The sequence below is a fragment of the Dreissena polymorpha genome, chromosome 2 (assembly GCF_020536995.1).
Source record: "Dreissena polymorpha isolate Duluth1 chromosome 2, UMN_Dpol_1.0, whole genome shotgun sequence".
NCBI classification, from domain to species: domain Eukaryota; kingdom Metazoa; phylum Mollusca; class Bivalvia; order Myida; family Dreissenidae; genus Dreissena; species Dreissena polymorpha.
Window position 1 is genome coordinate 24267764 of NC_068356.1, and position 18467 is coordinate 24286230.

Below are 18467 nucleotides of genomic sequence, written 5' to 3' on the forward strand. Positions count from 1 at the left end.
TACCTTTGAACTTGAAAGATGACCCTGACCTTTCACCACTCAAAATGTTCAGCTCCAGGAGATACACATGCATTCCAAATATCAAGTTGCTATCTTCAATATTTAAAAAGTTATGGACAATGTTCAAGTTTTCGGACAGAATATTTGACATTTGACCTTGAAGGATGACCTTGACCTTGACCTTTCACTACTCAAAATGTTCAGCTCCAGGAGATACACATGCATTCCAAATATCAAGTTGCTATCTTCAATAGTGAAAAACTTATGGCCAATGTTAAATTTTTCAGACGGAATATTTGACATTTGACCTTGACGGATGACCTTCACCTTTCACCACTCAAAATGTTCAGCTCCAAGAGATACACATGCATGCCAAATATCAAGTTGCTATCTTCAATAGTGAAAAAGTTATGACCAATGTTAAAGTTTTCGGACGGACGGAGAGACACCATATATTAGACATTTGACCTTGAAGTATTACCTTGACCTTTCACCACTTAAAATGTGCAGCTCCATGAGATGCACATTTATGCCAAATATCAAGTTGCTATGTTAAATATTGAAAAAGTTATGACCATTAAAGTTTTCAGACGGACGGACAGACATACTGACTGACTGACGGACAGTTCAACTGCTATATGCCACCCTACCGGGGGCATAAAAATATATGACACAAATTGTACTGATAAAACATTCTGAAATACTTTAAGTTTGTATTGTTTGCCTACAGATGTGTTCAACATTTTTATTAAACAAGGCCTGATTATTCTTCCTTGATTGATAATGAGCAAGTAATACAGAAAACTCTCTAAATAATTAAAGTGAGTGTAAGTACAACAGCAGGTCATTTTAACAGCCAAATCTTAATTAATTGTTGAACAAAAAAGTCATCAATACATGTGTTTTATATGCATTATTGTGTGCCCCTGGTCAGACAGACTGAAGTCTAAGAAGACTGACAAAACATATCTTTAAATATCTCAATACCAGGTGCTGAGTTAAAACGGATTATCTGCGTGAAACGGGTAAATGGTTAGATGTTAGACCTTAGAAGCAAAACCTTTTCAACCCAATGTGAGCTAAACAAAGCACATTAAAGTCGGTCCATAAAATGTTCAACCATGCAGTTAACAATATTTCCAGCCAGAGTTACCTTCCTTTGCCTGCAAAGTGATAGCATTGCTATCATAGTCTAGTGGCTTGATCACAATGTTCACATAGTTGAACTGCCCCTGAAAGATCATTGATACATGACTTGATAAGCTGAACTCTGGGTAAACCAAGCTTTAAGCATATTTTCATCCCATTGTAGCCTGTGCACACTGCACACATCTAATATGGAAGAAAGTGCTCAAACACAACAAGCGTACTTATGTGAAAGCTACAATTGCATGAATGACTGACCATCACTTATGATATCTACCAATATTTATAAGAGGTATGAAAGGACAACATCAGCAGGGGTGGTATTCCAGAAACATCTTAAGTCATTTCTTAAATATTTTAACTTAAAGACTCTATAAAGGTCACAAATCCAATTATTATGCATATCAACTGGTCTTATTTTTACCGCATTTCAGTTACTCTTGCATAAAAACTGCTAATAACACAGCTTAGGTACAATGTTGTCAAGAATTATGGAAGATAAACTTGTTTCATAATTGGAAGAAATGTTTACATTTTTGCAACTAACGTGATGTGTAGCCTCAGAGCGTTGACATATGCTAAAAATAGCCTTAAGAAAGTTCAATTTTAATTCTATTTTAACAACTTTTTACCAGCAGAAAGTAACTTTTTAGATAACTACAAACGTTTTAACCATTTAGAAGAGACCTACTTTGTGAGTGATACCAGAAAACGTTATAAGTCATCGTTATATTTTTGGTGACCTGAGTCACTTTCACTTTCTCTTTCGCGAGTAAACAGCGATGTAAATAAACTGATTGTTTGTAAACAATATTGACTTGGAGGACACTTTATTTTGAGCTCAAAACAAGTTGTATTGCTCATATTTTTATTATTATGTCCAATAGCATATATATATTGTTTTTTGATAACCTTTATAAATAAAATATGAAAAGAATATTTAAAAATCTGTAAATAATTACGTATCTTCACCTTTATAGAGCCTTTAAGTTAAAAATTACAATCTTTTGTATTTCTTTACTCAATAAAGACATGCATGTTTTTTTTGGTATTCCTCAAATAACATTGACATAATGATGTTATTTTGATATAGTTTTCTATGCCTAACTATCACAGTATGAAATAAAACACTTAAGAAAAATTCCCAATTTAAGGATAAAAATAAAATTTAACTTATGATGCTTCTGGAATTCCACCCCAGACTCTTAATTACTTTAAAAAAATTGATTTGAATTTCTAAAAAAGATTTTCAAAAAGATTTCATTACAGTCTATGGACAATAACATGCAGTATATTCATCTTTTAAATCTACTTAGTCCTTTCATGGCAATACAAAGAAGACACATGATTGTACTGCTTGCCACTAGTATTCTAGCTTTAAAACATTATGTGTGTGTAAACATTTCACTTAAATATAAGATCACACGACTCAATAAACCTAATCACTAAACTGTTATGTTGTAGCATTAGTTTGTTTCTGATGAGGTAAGACTAGTGTGTACCTTGATGACCCCAATCTTGTACTCCTCTCCGCTATCATTGTAGACAACAGTAACGTAGTCGTTACCAATGTGGGCCTTCTTCTGGTTGCAGTTCACATCGGACTCCTTGTTTGGCATCAGGGTTGCTATGTGGAATATCACTGCAAGTAAACCAGACCAATCAGTGATAAGAAATCAGTCTAATTCAAACAAGGTAAATGTTTACAGGACAGTAGGTCCTGTAAAATGGGAAAAAATACAGGACCTCCCCCTTTTTTACAGGAACTTCTGGCTACAGAATCTAATAGTAAAATAATTTCCAGTGTTGTTTTTTTTTCCTATAGGGGAATGGTGTCGGGGCCCGACCAAAGGGGAAGAGCACTACGATTTTTAGGTAAAGGGGAAAATTAAAAATTCACTCTTTTATATATTATGATATTTATTATATGAATACACATGTACCGGTATGTATGAATGTAATATTCACAGCTGAATGTCTCTGTACTTTTTCTTAAACATATATAAATGGTTTTTTCAACATTAGTTTCAGCCTTCATGCACAGTGAGTCTCAGTTTTCATAGCCATTTTGAGTCTAATTGGGACTTTTTAAATTGATAAAATGGCAAATTTGAGCATTTTTTATCAATAAAATGGATCAAATTGGAATGCTTCTATCAACAAATATTAACACAATATAGATACATCAGGCCTTTTCCTGGCCATTTTGGGAAAAAAATGCAATTCATGTGAAAAGTCCACTGATTTGGGAAAAACTAAATTAATATAACTCTTTATAATTATTCAAAATCATCATATGAAATAAATTTGAGATATAGTTTTCATTAGACAGTTCTTTCTAAATCTGGAGGGGATTTTTTTCTACAAAAATTTGGGGAAAATATTTACTCTTTCTTGAGGGGAATGGGGTCCAATGTCTGCCCCAAAATTGCCATCAATAAAACACTGATTTCATACAATTAGTTGCGGCAGAGTGTGTTTTCAACCTGATTTTAACTCTTGTCTTACTTTCTTTCTTTGACGCCTCACTCTCAATATTTTATTGTACAGTATTGTATAAATCTTTTTCTCGCACTGACTGCGCGATCTGTTAATAATACCCGAAAGGGGAGTTAAACAGTGTATGAAGATAGATAGAATAACTTGGTTTCATTGCTGGGATCAAGGTGTTTATGATATAAAATGATAAATGATTAAAAAGCAATTAATGTCAAGGTCACACATTTTTATCTGACATTAAATAATAATACACGCCATACATGGTACAAGGCTTGTTTAGTTAAAATATATTTAACAAAAAATGTTGAACGCATGTTAACAGTAAAATACTAAATACCGTATATATTTTATCATCAATTATTCTTATTGCACTCTGTACAATTTTTTTAACAGGGTTTTATTTATTTTTTCATTTTGATAATCCACACTGCAATCATCCTCATACACATCGTCACAGTAAATAACACTGTGTTCAAAATGTCAGTATCCGCCTGGAATCGTTCCTTCGTAATATCTTAATAACATTTTCCAAAACGAAAGTAACCGATTCTTGTTTACCTAAGCTACGCTTACGGCCTATGTCAGCTAGGAGTCTGGTCAATACGGCCTTAACCGACAACAGCCTCGATTAATGACGACCAGCCTTTTTTTATGCATGTCTGACATTGACAGCCAAGATAATAACGGCTAGAATGACAATTATCATTATTATACATTACTATTGCTATTACAACCACGCAAATTGATATCTGTATTATTTAATAATCAGATTTATGATTATCTTGTTAAGTGACTAGGCTGTCATGGATTTGGACCGTCCTGACCCGCATTTGTAAGATGCATAAAAAGAGGGCCATGATGACCCTGAATCGCTCACCTGACTAACCAAATACAATCCCAACCCAGATTTCATCAAGATAAACATTGTATCCAAATTTTATAAAGATTAGATGAAAACTGTGACCTCTATTGTCTACACAAGTTTTTTTTTATTATTTGACCTAGTGACCTACTTTTTGACCCCAGGTGACCCAAATACAATCCCAACCCAGATTTCATCAAGATAAACATTCTGATCAAATTTTATAAAGATTGGATGAAAACTGTGACCTCTATTGTCTACACAAGGATTTTCTATTATTTGACCTAGTGACATAGTTTTTGACCCCAGATCACCCAAATACTATCCCAACCCAGATTTCATAAAGATAAACATTCTGACCAAATTTCATAAAGAATGTATGAAAACTGTGGTCTCTATTATCTATACAAGGTTTTTCTATTATTTGAACTAGTGACCTAGTTTTTGACCTAGTGATCTAGTTTTTGACCCCAGATGACCCAAATACAATCCATACCCAGATTTCATCAAGATAAACATTCTGACAAAATTTCATAAAGATTGGATGAAAACTGTGACCTCTACTGTCTACACAAACAAATTGTTGATGGTTTTTCTATTATTTGACCTAATGACCTAGTTTTTGACCTCAGATGACCCAAATACAATCCCAAGCCAGATTTCATCAAGATAAACATTCTGACCAAATTTCATAAAGATTGGATAAACTGCCACCACTATTGTCTACACAAGGTTTTTCTATTATTTGACCTAGTTTTTGACCTAGTGACCTAGTTTTTGACCCCAGATGACCCAAATACAATCCCAACCCAGATTTTATCAAGATAAACATTCTGACCAAATTTCATAAAGATTGGATGAAAACTGTGACCTCTACTGTCTACAAAAGGTTTTTCTACTTTTTGACCTCGTTTTTGACCTAGTGACCTATTTTTTTCACCCCAAATGACCCAAATACAATCCCAACCCAGATTTCATCAAGATAAACATTCTGACCAAATTTCATAAAGATTGGATGAAAACTGTGACATCTACTGTCTACACAAGGTTTTTCTATTATTTGACCTAGTTTTTGACCTAGTGACCTAGTTTTTGTACCCTGATGACCCAAATACAATCCCAACCCAGATTTCATCAAGATAAACTTTTTGACAAAATTTCATAAAGATTGGATGAAAACTGCGACCTCTATTGTCTACACAAGGTTTTTCTATTATTTGACCTATTATGTGACCTAGTTTTTAATCTAGTGAGCTAGTTTTTGACCCCAGATAACCCAAATACAATCCTAACCCAGATTTCATCAAGATAAACACTCTGACCAAATTTCATAAAGATTGGATGAAAACTGTGACCTCTACTGTCTACACAAACAAATTGTTGACAGACACACGCACACACATACGGACGCCGGACATCACACGGTCACATAAGCTCACCATGTCACTTCGTGACAGGTGAGCTAAAAATGGACTGATCAGGTGTCCTCGCAAAATTCCGTCAGCATAAAGAGAATTGATATGGAAAAGCACATGCATAAAGACACTATCACTATTTTTGCAATTCAGAAAACTTTCAGAGCCGTAAACAAACCTATACAAACCAACAAATTTGTTCTCTTTTTTTTACCGGACAATCGGTCCTGTAAGTTTAACTGACAGGCCAGACCTTACAAAATTTTACAGGACATTTCCGTCGGTCCGGCCATGTTTGGCTGAGACTGAGAAATACAAAGTATTAAGTTTGTTTTTATAATTGCTTATTCAAAAAAAACTAAGTATGTTGCGTGAACACATTTTGAGCTAAGAAATTATCATTACTCAATCTCTTGTTTTCAATGCTTATTTAAGCAAGGTAACAGAGGCAGAAAAACATCAAAACAGCAATCAAAACAGTTTTTATACACAATGATTTTATGAGTTTTCATTTGAGCCTCCCTCTGTGAAAACCAGGTACTATGCATGTGTCTCAAGTGTTGAACCAGATAAGTCTGTGCAGTCTGCACAGGCTAATCAGGGACGACACTTAGCACCTACAATGAATTTTTGATTACAAGGGACTTCCTTTGAACAAAGAATTCCAATAAAAGTGGAAAGTGCAGTTCCTGATAAGCCTGTTCAGAATGCCCAGGCTAATCTGGGACAACACGTTAAACCCATGCATTAAGCCCCATTTTCCCAGAGAGAGGCTTATTTCTATTGCCTACTTTGTGTGGACTCGTCCTGCCAGCGATATGCGAACTCCCCATCGCTACCCTGTGTGTCAAGGCCCCCCAGGTACACCTGCTTGGGGTCACAGTCTCTAAGGCGTAGCAACGAGCCCAGGGACTGGATGAATCGCATGTAGCGCACACAGCCGTACTGGTTGGACATGATTGCCTTCTCATCTTTTGTCTACCAGAGTGAGATAAAATGAGCCTTGTTCTGACAAAACTGAGCTTAATGCATGTGCGTAAAGTGTAATTCCAGATAAGCATGTGAAGTCCTCACAGGCTAGTCAGGGATAACACTTTATGGCTAGACTGGATTTTCATTTAGAAGATACTTCTTTTTTAACATTTTTTTTTATAAAAGCAGAAAGTGTTGTCCCTGATAAGCCACACAGACGTCCTTTTAACAAAACAAATCCATTTAAGTCAATAAAGAGGAAAGTGATGTCTCTGAATAGCATGTGCCCACTGCACAGGCTAATCTGGGCTGACAATTAACGCACATGAATAAAGCTTAGTTTCTAATGGAGGCAGATATAAACTGTGACAAACTCTAACATTTAGAACATATTAAGATAAATGTAAATATAACTTGTACATTACATAGATAAAAGATATTACAAATTCTTATGGACGCAAGCTAAATGCTTGTTTGCAAGAAGTTAATGTAACATAATGTCCTGAAACCTTATAATAACAAGGGCTGTTTGTAAAACATGCATGCCCCCCATATGGGCTGTCAGTTGTAGTGGCAGCCATTGTGTGAATATGTTTTTTGTCACTGTGACCTTGACCTTTGACCTAGTGAGTTGATCAATAGGGGTCATTTGCCAGTCATGATCAATGTACCTATGAAATTTCATGATCCTAGGCGTAAGCATTTTTGAGTGATCATCCGGAAATCATTTTACTGTTTCGAGTCACTGTGACTTTGACCTTTGACCTAGTGACCTGAAAATCAATAGGGGTCATCTGCCAGTCATGATCAATGTTCCTGTGAAGTTTCATGATCCTAGGCATAAGCATTCTTGAGTAATCATCCGGAAACCATTTTACTATTTCGAGTAACTGTGACCTTGACCTTTGACCTAGTGACCTGAAAATCGATAGGGGTCATCTGCCAGTCGTGATCAATGTACCTATGAAGTTTCATGATCCTAAGCCTAAGCATTCTTGAGTAATCATCCGGAAACCATTTTACTATTTCAAGTCACTGTGACCTTGACCTTTGACCTAGTGTTCTGAAAATCAATAGGGGTCATCTGCCAGTCATGATCAATGTACCTATGAAGTTTCATGATCCTAGGCCTAAGCGTTCTTGAGTTATCATTCGGAAACCATCTGGTGGACGGACCGACAGACTGACGGACCGACCGACATGTGCAAAACAATATACATCCTCTTCTTTGAAGGGGGCATAAATATAAGTGGTATAAAATACATGATATTCCAACAAGCAATTAAGGCTTAACTAGAGCTTGTCACATTTGAGGCAAAGAGTATAGCCCAACACAGCTTGTTGTGATGTGAAACAAGTTTATTCTGAACAAAAGGGCCAATATAACCCTTGATCCCGCATCTGTGTAATGTTTTAGAGGAGATCTTTAAAGATGTTTTGCAATATTGGTCTATACTACAAGATTATTAAGCAGACACCAACACAGATCCCCATATTTAGGTAAGTAGTATAGCTGGCACTATTAAGTAAATAATCAAACTAAAACAAGGCATAACTATTGTGTTTTTTTAATGTTGGATGAACAAAAAAAGGCACAAACACAACTTCATATACCAGTAATAAGGAACAATGCCTGTCAGTATGAATGTACATTTAAAAGTTTAGGAAACAGCTACAACAGTTTTTCTAGGAACAGAAGGACAGACAAAAAGGAATGACATCCATGTTGTTTTGCATCTTTCCCATGTATTTCATAATAGGGGTTACACTGATTAGCTTGCCTGATTCCTGCCAACATAGATGACCCCGATAGTGTGTGTGTCGTAGGGCAGAGTGTGATCCAGAATCTTCATTGCTCGCTGTGTGGCCTTAAAATACAAGGGATTATTCAATATTACGAAAAACATATAAAACATTTATTTTGAATGAAATAAAAACTAAATCATTGGATTATTCAATATTATGAAAAAACATATGAACATGAAAACTAAATCATTGGAAAATTTAATTTAGTTACAATCGTTTTCATGATGATAAAATAAACCTGCAATTCATAATCAGGGAATGACTTCAATTATAGCATTACTATCTATGTTTGCAAACACGTACATGATTATTAAGATCTTATTTCATTTTTCAGTCAGATACACTTTCATAAATACCACTGTCTAGTAGGTACTAAGACTTTTTCTTAAACATTTTTTTAAATTAAAACAACAACAAAACAACAACATACGTTATACAGTATTGTTCGCAAACATTTTAAATCAATGACCATACAGCCACACACAACTGATCATGCAACAAAAGTTACCTCATTATTAGGCAGAAGTAGTGGAGGTTCATTTACTTGCAGCTGTCCATTATGAAACAGCTGCAGGAAGACAAAGCTTGGGCTGATGCCAACTTTAAACGGCTCTTTGTTCTCTGTCCCTCTGCCATTCTGTCGCCCGCACTGCTGACTGGGCATGGCTGGGGTAACCGTGGCTACAGTGTGACCTCGCTGGCGTTTCAAGTTGCTGGGCAACTCTCCAACTTCATCAAGGATAGAGCTGGCCTCTGAACTCGCAGGTGATGGACTTAACTGCTTGGTCAGCATACTTGTAAACTCTTTGTTAACAGTTTGCTTGACTTGCACACTATCAAACTGTGACGATTTATCACTCTCTTTAAAGTCCAAATGTTTCTGTGGTGCCATTTCAGGCACTATACTGTCTTTACTGACACTAGTTGCATTGGAACTAGATTCCTGGTAACCTTTGCCACTGCTGCTAGAGCTACTTGATGCAATTGGCTCTAAAGACTTTGTGTAAGACTTCAGTTTTTCTTGCCTTTGGTGTTGGCTGAACTGAACAACATCAGAGATGCTATCACGTGGTGACAGGGTGTCGCCACTGCCACTGAGGACAGAAGGGGAGGAGTTAGTGCGTCTCAGTGATCCCAGCTGGATGTCATGGTTCTTGGCACTGTCCGAGGATGGGATGGACAATGCAGGGGTTGCCTAGTGTAGAATAGGGATGATTAGTTATATTTGTGAATCAAAGCTATTAGCATCTCAGAGAATATTCATGTATGAGACCAAACTTTTTTTAGCTATATACATTAAATTGTTTTATGATTCATTCTCAAATGTTAATGCTTTATATGTCAATATTACACAATTCTCTCAAATAAGCAATAGCTGTAACGTGACAGCTCTTGACTATTCTCTGTTTTGATAGTTCAAGGTCAATAAAGGTTAGTCACCTAATAATAATGTGAAGACATATTCATTGACAAATATCATTAAAACAAATTTTTTAAATAAAATTCATTTTAATTATTAAATACTTACCTGTTATCGTATGCTTATACTTTCCAAGGGGAAATAACTCATCCGGAATTTTAACTGGGAATCCGCCACCTCAATACCGTAATACAGGCCAGGTTAAACATAGTGCAATGCAACCTAGCCCAAAATCGGTAACCAACCCTCAATATTCTTTCAATATATATACAAAAATATTAATCAAATAGCGGGGTGGGAGGTGGGACTTACCGGTAACAGGTAAGTATTTAATAATTAAAATGAATTTTATTTAAAAAATTTGTTTTAATGTCATAAATACTGACCTGTTATCGTATGCTGATTTTGCAGCTGCGGTGGGAAGGTTCGTATATATTTTCCCAACACAGTAGAACCCATAAACAGGGATATCAGCTAATGATATCAAGAAATCTTCGTTAAAACGTATTAATTATGACTTCTCGGACAGAGTAATATGTCTATATCGTAAAGAAGACACTACCGTTAGTGAAACCACAACAAGCCCAAACATCTACAAATTGTATTGTTGGCACTTCAGAAAACGAAGATAAAAAGATGACAAAGGTGGTCGGATTCCTCCAGTAAACAGCTTAGAGCACGTCAAAAAGTGGGGTGTGATAAATATATGCCCACAAAACAGACAGAGCTCTTAATTCATGCGGTCAGATCCTAAAAAAGAATGAATCCTTAGATAGGATAAGAGTAACTTTCCTTAGTCGAGGTCTAACCCCGAGAAATAGAAGCCGCAGACACATCTCCCCCCCCCCCTTTTTTGGGGAAATGAAGAGTGTCTTTTGAGAACCTCAAATGGACTTCCGACTAACACTGCTGAGATAGAACTTCAAAGCCCTGATTGCCCAAAGAAGTTTATCCTCATCTTCATGACTACCAGTTTAAGAAAAACTTGGAAACTTGAAGGTAGAAGCCATATAGAGGACTTGATATTAAGCAAGGAATCCTGGCTGACACAACAAAGTGAAAACGACAATAGATCCAACTGGAATTGGTCGTATTCAACAGAAAAAGCATGAATTTCACTTCTCCGTATGGTAAAAGCCATAATAAGAAGGAAAACCGGCTTAAAATTATATTGGAACTGTTAATAAGCCTGATGAAAAAGGTTCATAGGGAGCTCATAAAGCATCCCAACATGTAACACAAGTCAAAACGGCTTAAGAAGGTAAAGGAACGAAAAACATAGTGTTGACGTTCCATAGTTTGGATCAGTTCCAAAATAGGTAAGACAGCACAGAGTTGCGATGACTTACACAAAACAAGGTATACGAAAGCATAATCTCTATCCTTTGATGAAGAAAAGAACATATTTCTTATCATCAAGAAAAAGATGAGAAAAACCTCTATGTATCTAGCAGAGTGATTAAGGTAATAACTATGCTCTCGAATACCCAGTAAAAAAAAAAAATGAATTTCCATAGAACCTTTATACAGTTCTAATGGAATTATCCTTGCACAAGTAGCAAGGATTGAAACTCTAACAGAAAAAACGTTCTTCTGTAGAGATAACTAAAAGTTATTAATGGCCAGACATGTAGTGGCACATGTTTGGATCAGTAAAAATATGTCTCTCTGAGATATGATATTTGACCTGTGAAGAAGTATACTGAAAATTATTGTACAGGAGACTTAAAAGGTCGTAGAACCATAATCCCATGGTTCATTAAGTATATTGCATGAAATTATGGCAAAAACTCAGTTATTGCAAAAACTCACCAAGAAGGCAAGATATTCCAGTTTATGTCAATGGACGAATGTTTAACAATCGCACACCCTGCTGGATCTATTTCTGTGAACTGCATTATTGACGTTGTTCAGCATACCGGTATACACTGCGATATACGATCGCATAACGCTAATTACTAGCGTTTGATGATAAACAACATTCTTTGATATACTATGTACACAATGCAACTTCACTGCCGCGCATGCGCAATTACATTATTTGAACCCAACGGAAAAATAATTCGAAAGAAAGAACTGCAGGACAAAACGTCCAACAGGGCGTTGAGACGACCTGGTATGAGTAAGACGATAGAGAAAATTTGTTGTTCCTGCAAAGAACGAATAAGTTCCTGATTTCCAGTTACAATGAGTGATACTATGATCACCTCCGTGTCTGTAAGTAAACCACGACCGATGTGTGATAGTTGAAACCATCACAAAAGAATCGTGAAATGTGTTGTAAATGAAAAACAGATATAAAGAATTTTCGCTTTTCAAGATGTAGATGTGCAGGTGATATTCATTAGGATACCACATAATTGAGAAAATCAAGATACGTTGTTCTATGTGATCGTCCATAACCTTCTCTGCTCACATCTGTATAAGATGTAAGGAAGGTTGTGGTAGAATAAACTATATTCTTGCCAAGATAATCTTCTAGTCTAGACACCACTGAATAGTGGTAAATAATGACAAAAAGATGGAAATCTGTGTCATTGAATAATCCCGAGATTAATACAATTATCTTAAAAATAAAGCTGGAACGGACGTAAGAAAAGACGTCTCAGCAGAAGGACCGGTGACCGGACCGGTAAATACCGACCGGTGACCGGAACCATTTGTCAAGGATGGGTGGGCAAAGAAACCACGGCAAGCCGAACTTTCCCACTCCAAACACACTTGAAAATTGGTAGAATAGGACAGTGTTAAACACTTATATAAGTTTATGACCTATCTACAGAATATAGCCTCTTCTTGAACCAATAACAGGCGCCTTTAAAATCCTGGATAATACAGGTCGCGAAGTCATCGATTTGCGAAGTACGGAAATATGATTGACAGTGGTACCTCCGGAATCGGAGGTGTGATGGCAGAAAAAAGGTGAAAACCCTAGGAGTAACCTTAAGCGGGTCCACGCTTGCCGGTAGAATGCATGGAAGTCTTAAATTCTGACTTGATTAATCCATTTACTTCAAGACTTCTAACCGGGACGAATTCCGAAAGGAATACGACCAGTTATAGGAAGACGGCCTGTTATGGCCAGAAGTGTAATAGAAGAATAACTTTAAGATGAGGTCCCTCCAGATCCTAGGATCTAAGATCTGAGTTCAATAGGTCCTAAGCCATCTACAAGACTGTAGCCGCTATGCGGTCAATCTGATAGGCAATCCTATGTATCAGACCTTGTTGATTCCAGTAGCTTGAAAATATGCACTGTCCTAGGAGCAATAGAAAAGCAGAAGTCGATACAAAATGTCGTCTTGCTAGTCCTGCTAGCGTCATTAATGTGTCCCAACTGTTCCGTGACACTGACTGCAAAGTCTGTAGCCGACAGGTAAAGGCGGTTAAAACAATTCATCCTTCAGGTCTCGAACATAAATAAATAGAGGTCAAATAGTAATGTTCGACCTCAATGCTAGTCTCCGAGCCCACTTCAGCCGATCTATCCGCAAGACCAGTAGTCTGCATGTAGCCGGTTGAGATAGAAGTACAAATAACAGATATAGCATGATTTGGTAACCGTCGCCAGTAGAACATCAGTATTGAAAAACACAAAAAGTCATGTAGATTGTTGAATCCATAAAATATAGTATTCAATACAATTATAGCCAGGGGTATACAACTAGGTAATGTAGACGATACCCGTGATACTAAAAATTGACCGATGAAAACACAGTGGAATACCGGTAATTGGTAACTGGTGACCGAACCGGACCGGTCAATGACCGGTAACTGTAGCCAGGTGAACGGACCAGTCATAATATGACCGGTGACGTTACCAGTTAAAGACCGAAAAATGGTGGAATCCATATGGTCTGATATCAATGTCAAGCACTGCTCGGAAAAGAAGATCGTGCCAAAAAATCCAATCCGATGGCGAGGAGACATCACTTATTCTGACCGGTGATCAGTGATTGGTGATATGACCGATGAATGGTGACCGATGTCCGGTGATCGGGACCGGTATAATATAACTGCGTCAGAATGGAAATATCTGGTGCAGAAGAATGACCATCCACGAAGTCATCTGATAATGTTAACCAGAAACAACGGTAGATTATCAGTATTAATAGGCATAAGTGTCCTTGTAGTCTTAGTGGAGAAAAGAACAGCTTATCCCGAAGCCTGAAAGTTAAACGAACTAGTCTTCGTATACAACTACGGCTCGGTGACTGCAACATGTGTGGATGCCATAAGAAAAACCATCACACGTGGAATGGAGACATGATATTCCTAAAGGAATAAAATGGAGAACGTCAATATGACCAGTAGGTTCATTAACGCCTACGTGAGAAGTGGCGATATCCATATAACTGCGATGCCGAAATATTGTTCGGCTACGCTGGAAATATTGTTTTCTACAATATTGTCTCCGTGAGGTTTTGACGTGATCGCTTACGAGCTTATCAATGCCGAGAACTGCTCAATGAAGGAGAGGTATGTTCGATAACTATCCTGTTGTGCTCACTGAAGTCCGCTGATGTCTACGTGAAGGTTGATGACGTCCTCGTTTCCTGTGATGTCGAGATCTGGATCGGCCGAGATGTGGATCGGCTGCAATGAGACCAAAATCTTCTAGAATCATGTCTCCGTGAGTGACGACGTGATCGCTTACAAAGCCGCGACGATGAGAACTGCTCGACGAAGAAGAGCGTGTCCAATGTCCAATCCTTGATGAAGACGATGTATTCGACGACGAATAGGAGAATAATTAAATGAAGAAGACCGAGTTCTTCTTCTTGACCGGTGACTGGTGTTATCGGTGGCAGGCCTAACTGATGACTGTTGACCGGTGACCGGACCGGTGATCAATGACCGGACCGGACCGGTGACATGACCGGACCGGTGACATGACCGGACCGGTGATCAATGACCGGACCGGTGATCAATGACCGGACCGGTGACATGACCGGACCGGTGACATGACCGGTGACCGGACCGGTGATCAATGACCGGACCGTTGACATGACCGGTGACCGGACCGGTGACATGACCGGTGACCGGACCGGAGTGACATGACCGGTGACCGGTGATCAATGACCGGACCGGTGACATGACCGGTGACCGGACCGGCCGGTCAGACGTCGATCAATGGTCCGTGATCAACGTCCTCGGTGATGTACCGGTCATATCAAGACCAGTGTTGTCACCGGATAATGACCGTATGGCGGATGCCAAATGGTCCGGCATTGGTCGATGTCCTTGACCAATGCCATCGGGCAAAGACTGGCTGACGGGTGTCGCCATATGGTCTGATGTTGACCGACTGTCTAAGAGACTTAGCATAGTACGGTCGCGATCGTGCCCGATACCCGGTGACTGATACTGCAACTATCATCCATGATCTGCGAAGTCACCGGGTATTTATCCACTCTTGTTTCTGCGACCATCATGTAGTCGAATATATGAAAAACAAGAGCAAAGCATATTCAACCATAAACTGGTCACAGACCAGATTATCATACGGCACATAATATCATTATTTGACCATAATGAAAATTATAATAATACTGCCGTAGATCATAAATTAAACAAAAGTTTAATTCAAAACAGATGAAAAATAAAATGACAATCAATTAGATTGTCATACGGAACGTTAAAATCATTATTGCACACAATGGCAAATGATAAACAATCTGTCAATAGAAGAACACGCTTTGCACGATCTCGTAACACATTAGAAGAACATGCTTTGCACGTTCTAGCAATGTATTAGAAGAGCACGTTTTGCACGTGGTCGTTCGCGCCTGAAAACACCCAGCATAGTAGAAATAAACCATTGTTCGATAAAAACAAGCATGGCTTACCTTTTACAAATGAAACAAAATCCATTAAATCCACAGAAATTAATCCGAATGAGAAATAAAAAGATAAATAACACAATTTATCTATTCAAAACCCCAATCAACCAAGTGAAAAACAATATTTTAATTCAGAGCCGTAAAAGACACGTATACACCTGGTTGATCCGGAAAGAATATTGAGGGTTGGTTACCGATTTTTGGCTAGGTTGCATTGCACTATGTTTAACCTGGCCTGTATTACGGTATTGAGGTGGCGGATTCCCAGTTAAAATTCCGGATGAGTTATTTCCCCTTGGAAAGTATAAGCATACGATAACAGGTCAGTATTTATGACAAAACTAACATAGTTTTATGCAAAATTAAAGGTGAATTGCACACATGTATCATTGGCTAGGTTTGCATGCATGCTACCTTCACACAAAATTATTGCAAAATACATCCATCTGAACGAAAGTTATTGAAAAAAAGTTTTCCTACTTATGTAACAATGACCTTGACAAGACTTTAAACCAGAATATTATAAGTACAAGAAAGTGGCATCATACTGCTAAAAGCTGGCAACAATTGTAGTTTTGATCAGCGATCATAAGTGCAAATTTTTGTTTCAAAATTTGTCAAAGATATAGAGATATACACCGTAACTCTTAAATAACGCTCTGCGTTATAACGCTGAATCCAATATAACGCGGGTGGGTCTTGGATCCACTTTTTTCTCCAACCTTCCATTTCTGATTCATATCCATATTATACAACATCATGTATTTTCAGTCAATTCAAAGATGGCAGCAATCACATCTTGATTGCTTAATTCAACAGTCTGTTGAACCGATTTTAATCGCTTTGAGGTTCAACACCGACAGCTAATTGGTGTTAATCTGTTGTGTAATGTCAATAAAGGTGTGAAAAACTTGCGTTTCAGTTTTTATTACATGTGTTCCCTATCAGAGCAGTTCGGTGCGATAATTTCAATAAGTTAAGTGCAAGCGGGATAATTATAATAAAATTAAAGTTATTCAAAACGATAAAAACATTCTTACTTTGATATGATTGCAGTTTGACTATGTTAAAGGAGCGGCTTTGAAATATACTGCGAACAGTATAAAACAAGTTTTTCTGTCATTATATTATCATTCTCGTATTGAGTCATTTAATCTTTCAGTTCCTGTTTGAGAAATTAATTAATTAATCAAGACGATTAATTTACATGCTAACGCAGTGTTATTGTTAACAGAGATTCATTTTCATTTTGCCCGGTATCAGAAAGTCCACGGGAAGCACTATTTTTGCATGACGCAATAAAACATTTTTTTGTACATGTATCGTTTTGCATTCAATCTAAATTTAAATTCGCTCGTCCAATGATAGCTCTGCCCCATAATGCACTGTTCTCTTTACACTTCTGAAAAATGGTGTATGCATATACAGTTGTGTTTACGAAATTCATAAACATATTTATCTTCATAAATGTTCAAGATTATTATTTTTCTCAGTGATGTTGTAACTATATTGGATTATCGGATAAATGTGCACATTTGAAAAGCGGTATGCATACTGTTATCGATACGATTCTGTTTATATGCATGTATTTTCAGATGACAACACAGCATGGCAATACACAGGATATATATTATAGGCTATACTATGCCTGTTTGTATAGCCCTCTGCAATAAATGAGCTCAAAACTTATAACGCTCATCCGTTTATAACGCTGTTGCGTGGTTTGGACCCCGTCATCCGCATTATAATGGAGTTACAGTGTATAGTTTTGCACCCATCTACTCTAACCAAATAAGTCAACATTCAATATATTTTACAAAACCCATGTTTTAAATAACACTACCTGCAAACTTGCCAGACATTTAAAAATAACAAGCTTCTGATTCTGCTAACCACTTCAATTCAATCAATAAAATAAATGAGCCTTTCTCTGGTAAAACTGGATGTGCATAAAGTGTCTTCCCAGATTGCCTGCGCAGTGCCATCAGGCCAAACAGGGACAGGGTCTGCCTAAACTGGATTTTTCGGACTCTGGGGATTGAACGGGCTAATCTGGAATGACACTTTACGCACGTGCATCAAGCCCCCTTTTCACAGGGCCAAAGTCAGAATACTTAACGCACATGCATTAAGCCCCCTTTTCACAAGGCCAAAGTCAAAATACTTTACGCACGTGCATCAAGCCCCCTTTTCACAAGGCCAAAGTCAAAATACTTAACGCACATGCATTAAGCCCCCTTTTCCCAGAGCCAAAGTCAAACGCTGAAGTACCTGATGCCCATCTTGCTCAGTGTCTGCTGGTAGACAGGTAGTGGTGGAGGGCACAAAGCCCAGACTGTTGGTGCTCACCTCCATGAGGGACGTTCCATCCAGGCTCAAGCTCCCTGGCCTCTCATATGTGCTGGTCTCTTGGATCTGAGGCAGGTCTATCCCTATACATTCCAAAATTTTTAAAATGTATTTTTCACAACTTTGATTCAAAATTATTTGTATATGCTTAAAAT

The 18467-nt window shown here is 37.6% G+C and overlaps 1 protein-coding gene across 4 annotated transcripts in view; it reads right to left on the bottom strand.

The window, feature by feature from the left end:
- The window catches only part of LOC127866258 (tuberin-like), a 133673-nt gene that overhangs the window by 11018 nt on the left and 104188 nt on the right, over positions 1-18467 (bottom strand). For 3 of the 4 annotated variants that reach the window (XM_052406690.1, XM_052406689.1, XM_052406692.1), the window contains exons 31-36: positions 18235-18395; positions 9209-9895; positions 8676-8762; positions 6714-6900; positions 2649-2788; positions 1154-1232 (exon numbers count right to left, since the gene is read on the bottom strand). In XM_052406690.1, coding sequence (XP_052262650.1) covers positions 1154-1232; positions 2649-2788; positions 6714-6900; positions 8676-8762; positions 9209-9895; positions 18235-18395 — 1341 coding nt within the window. The remainder of the gene's footprint in view (positions 1-1153; positions 1233-2648; positions 2789-6713; positions 6901-8675; positions 8763-9208; positions 9896-18234; positions 18396-18467) is intronic. The other variant, XM_052406691.1, reaches the window with a different exon arrangement.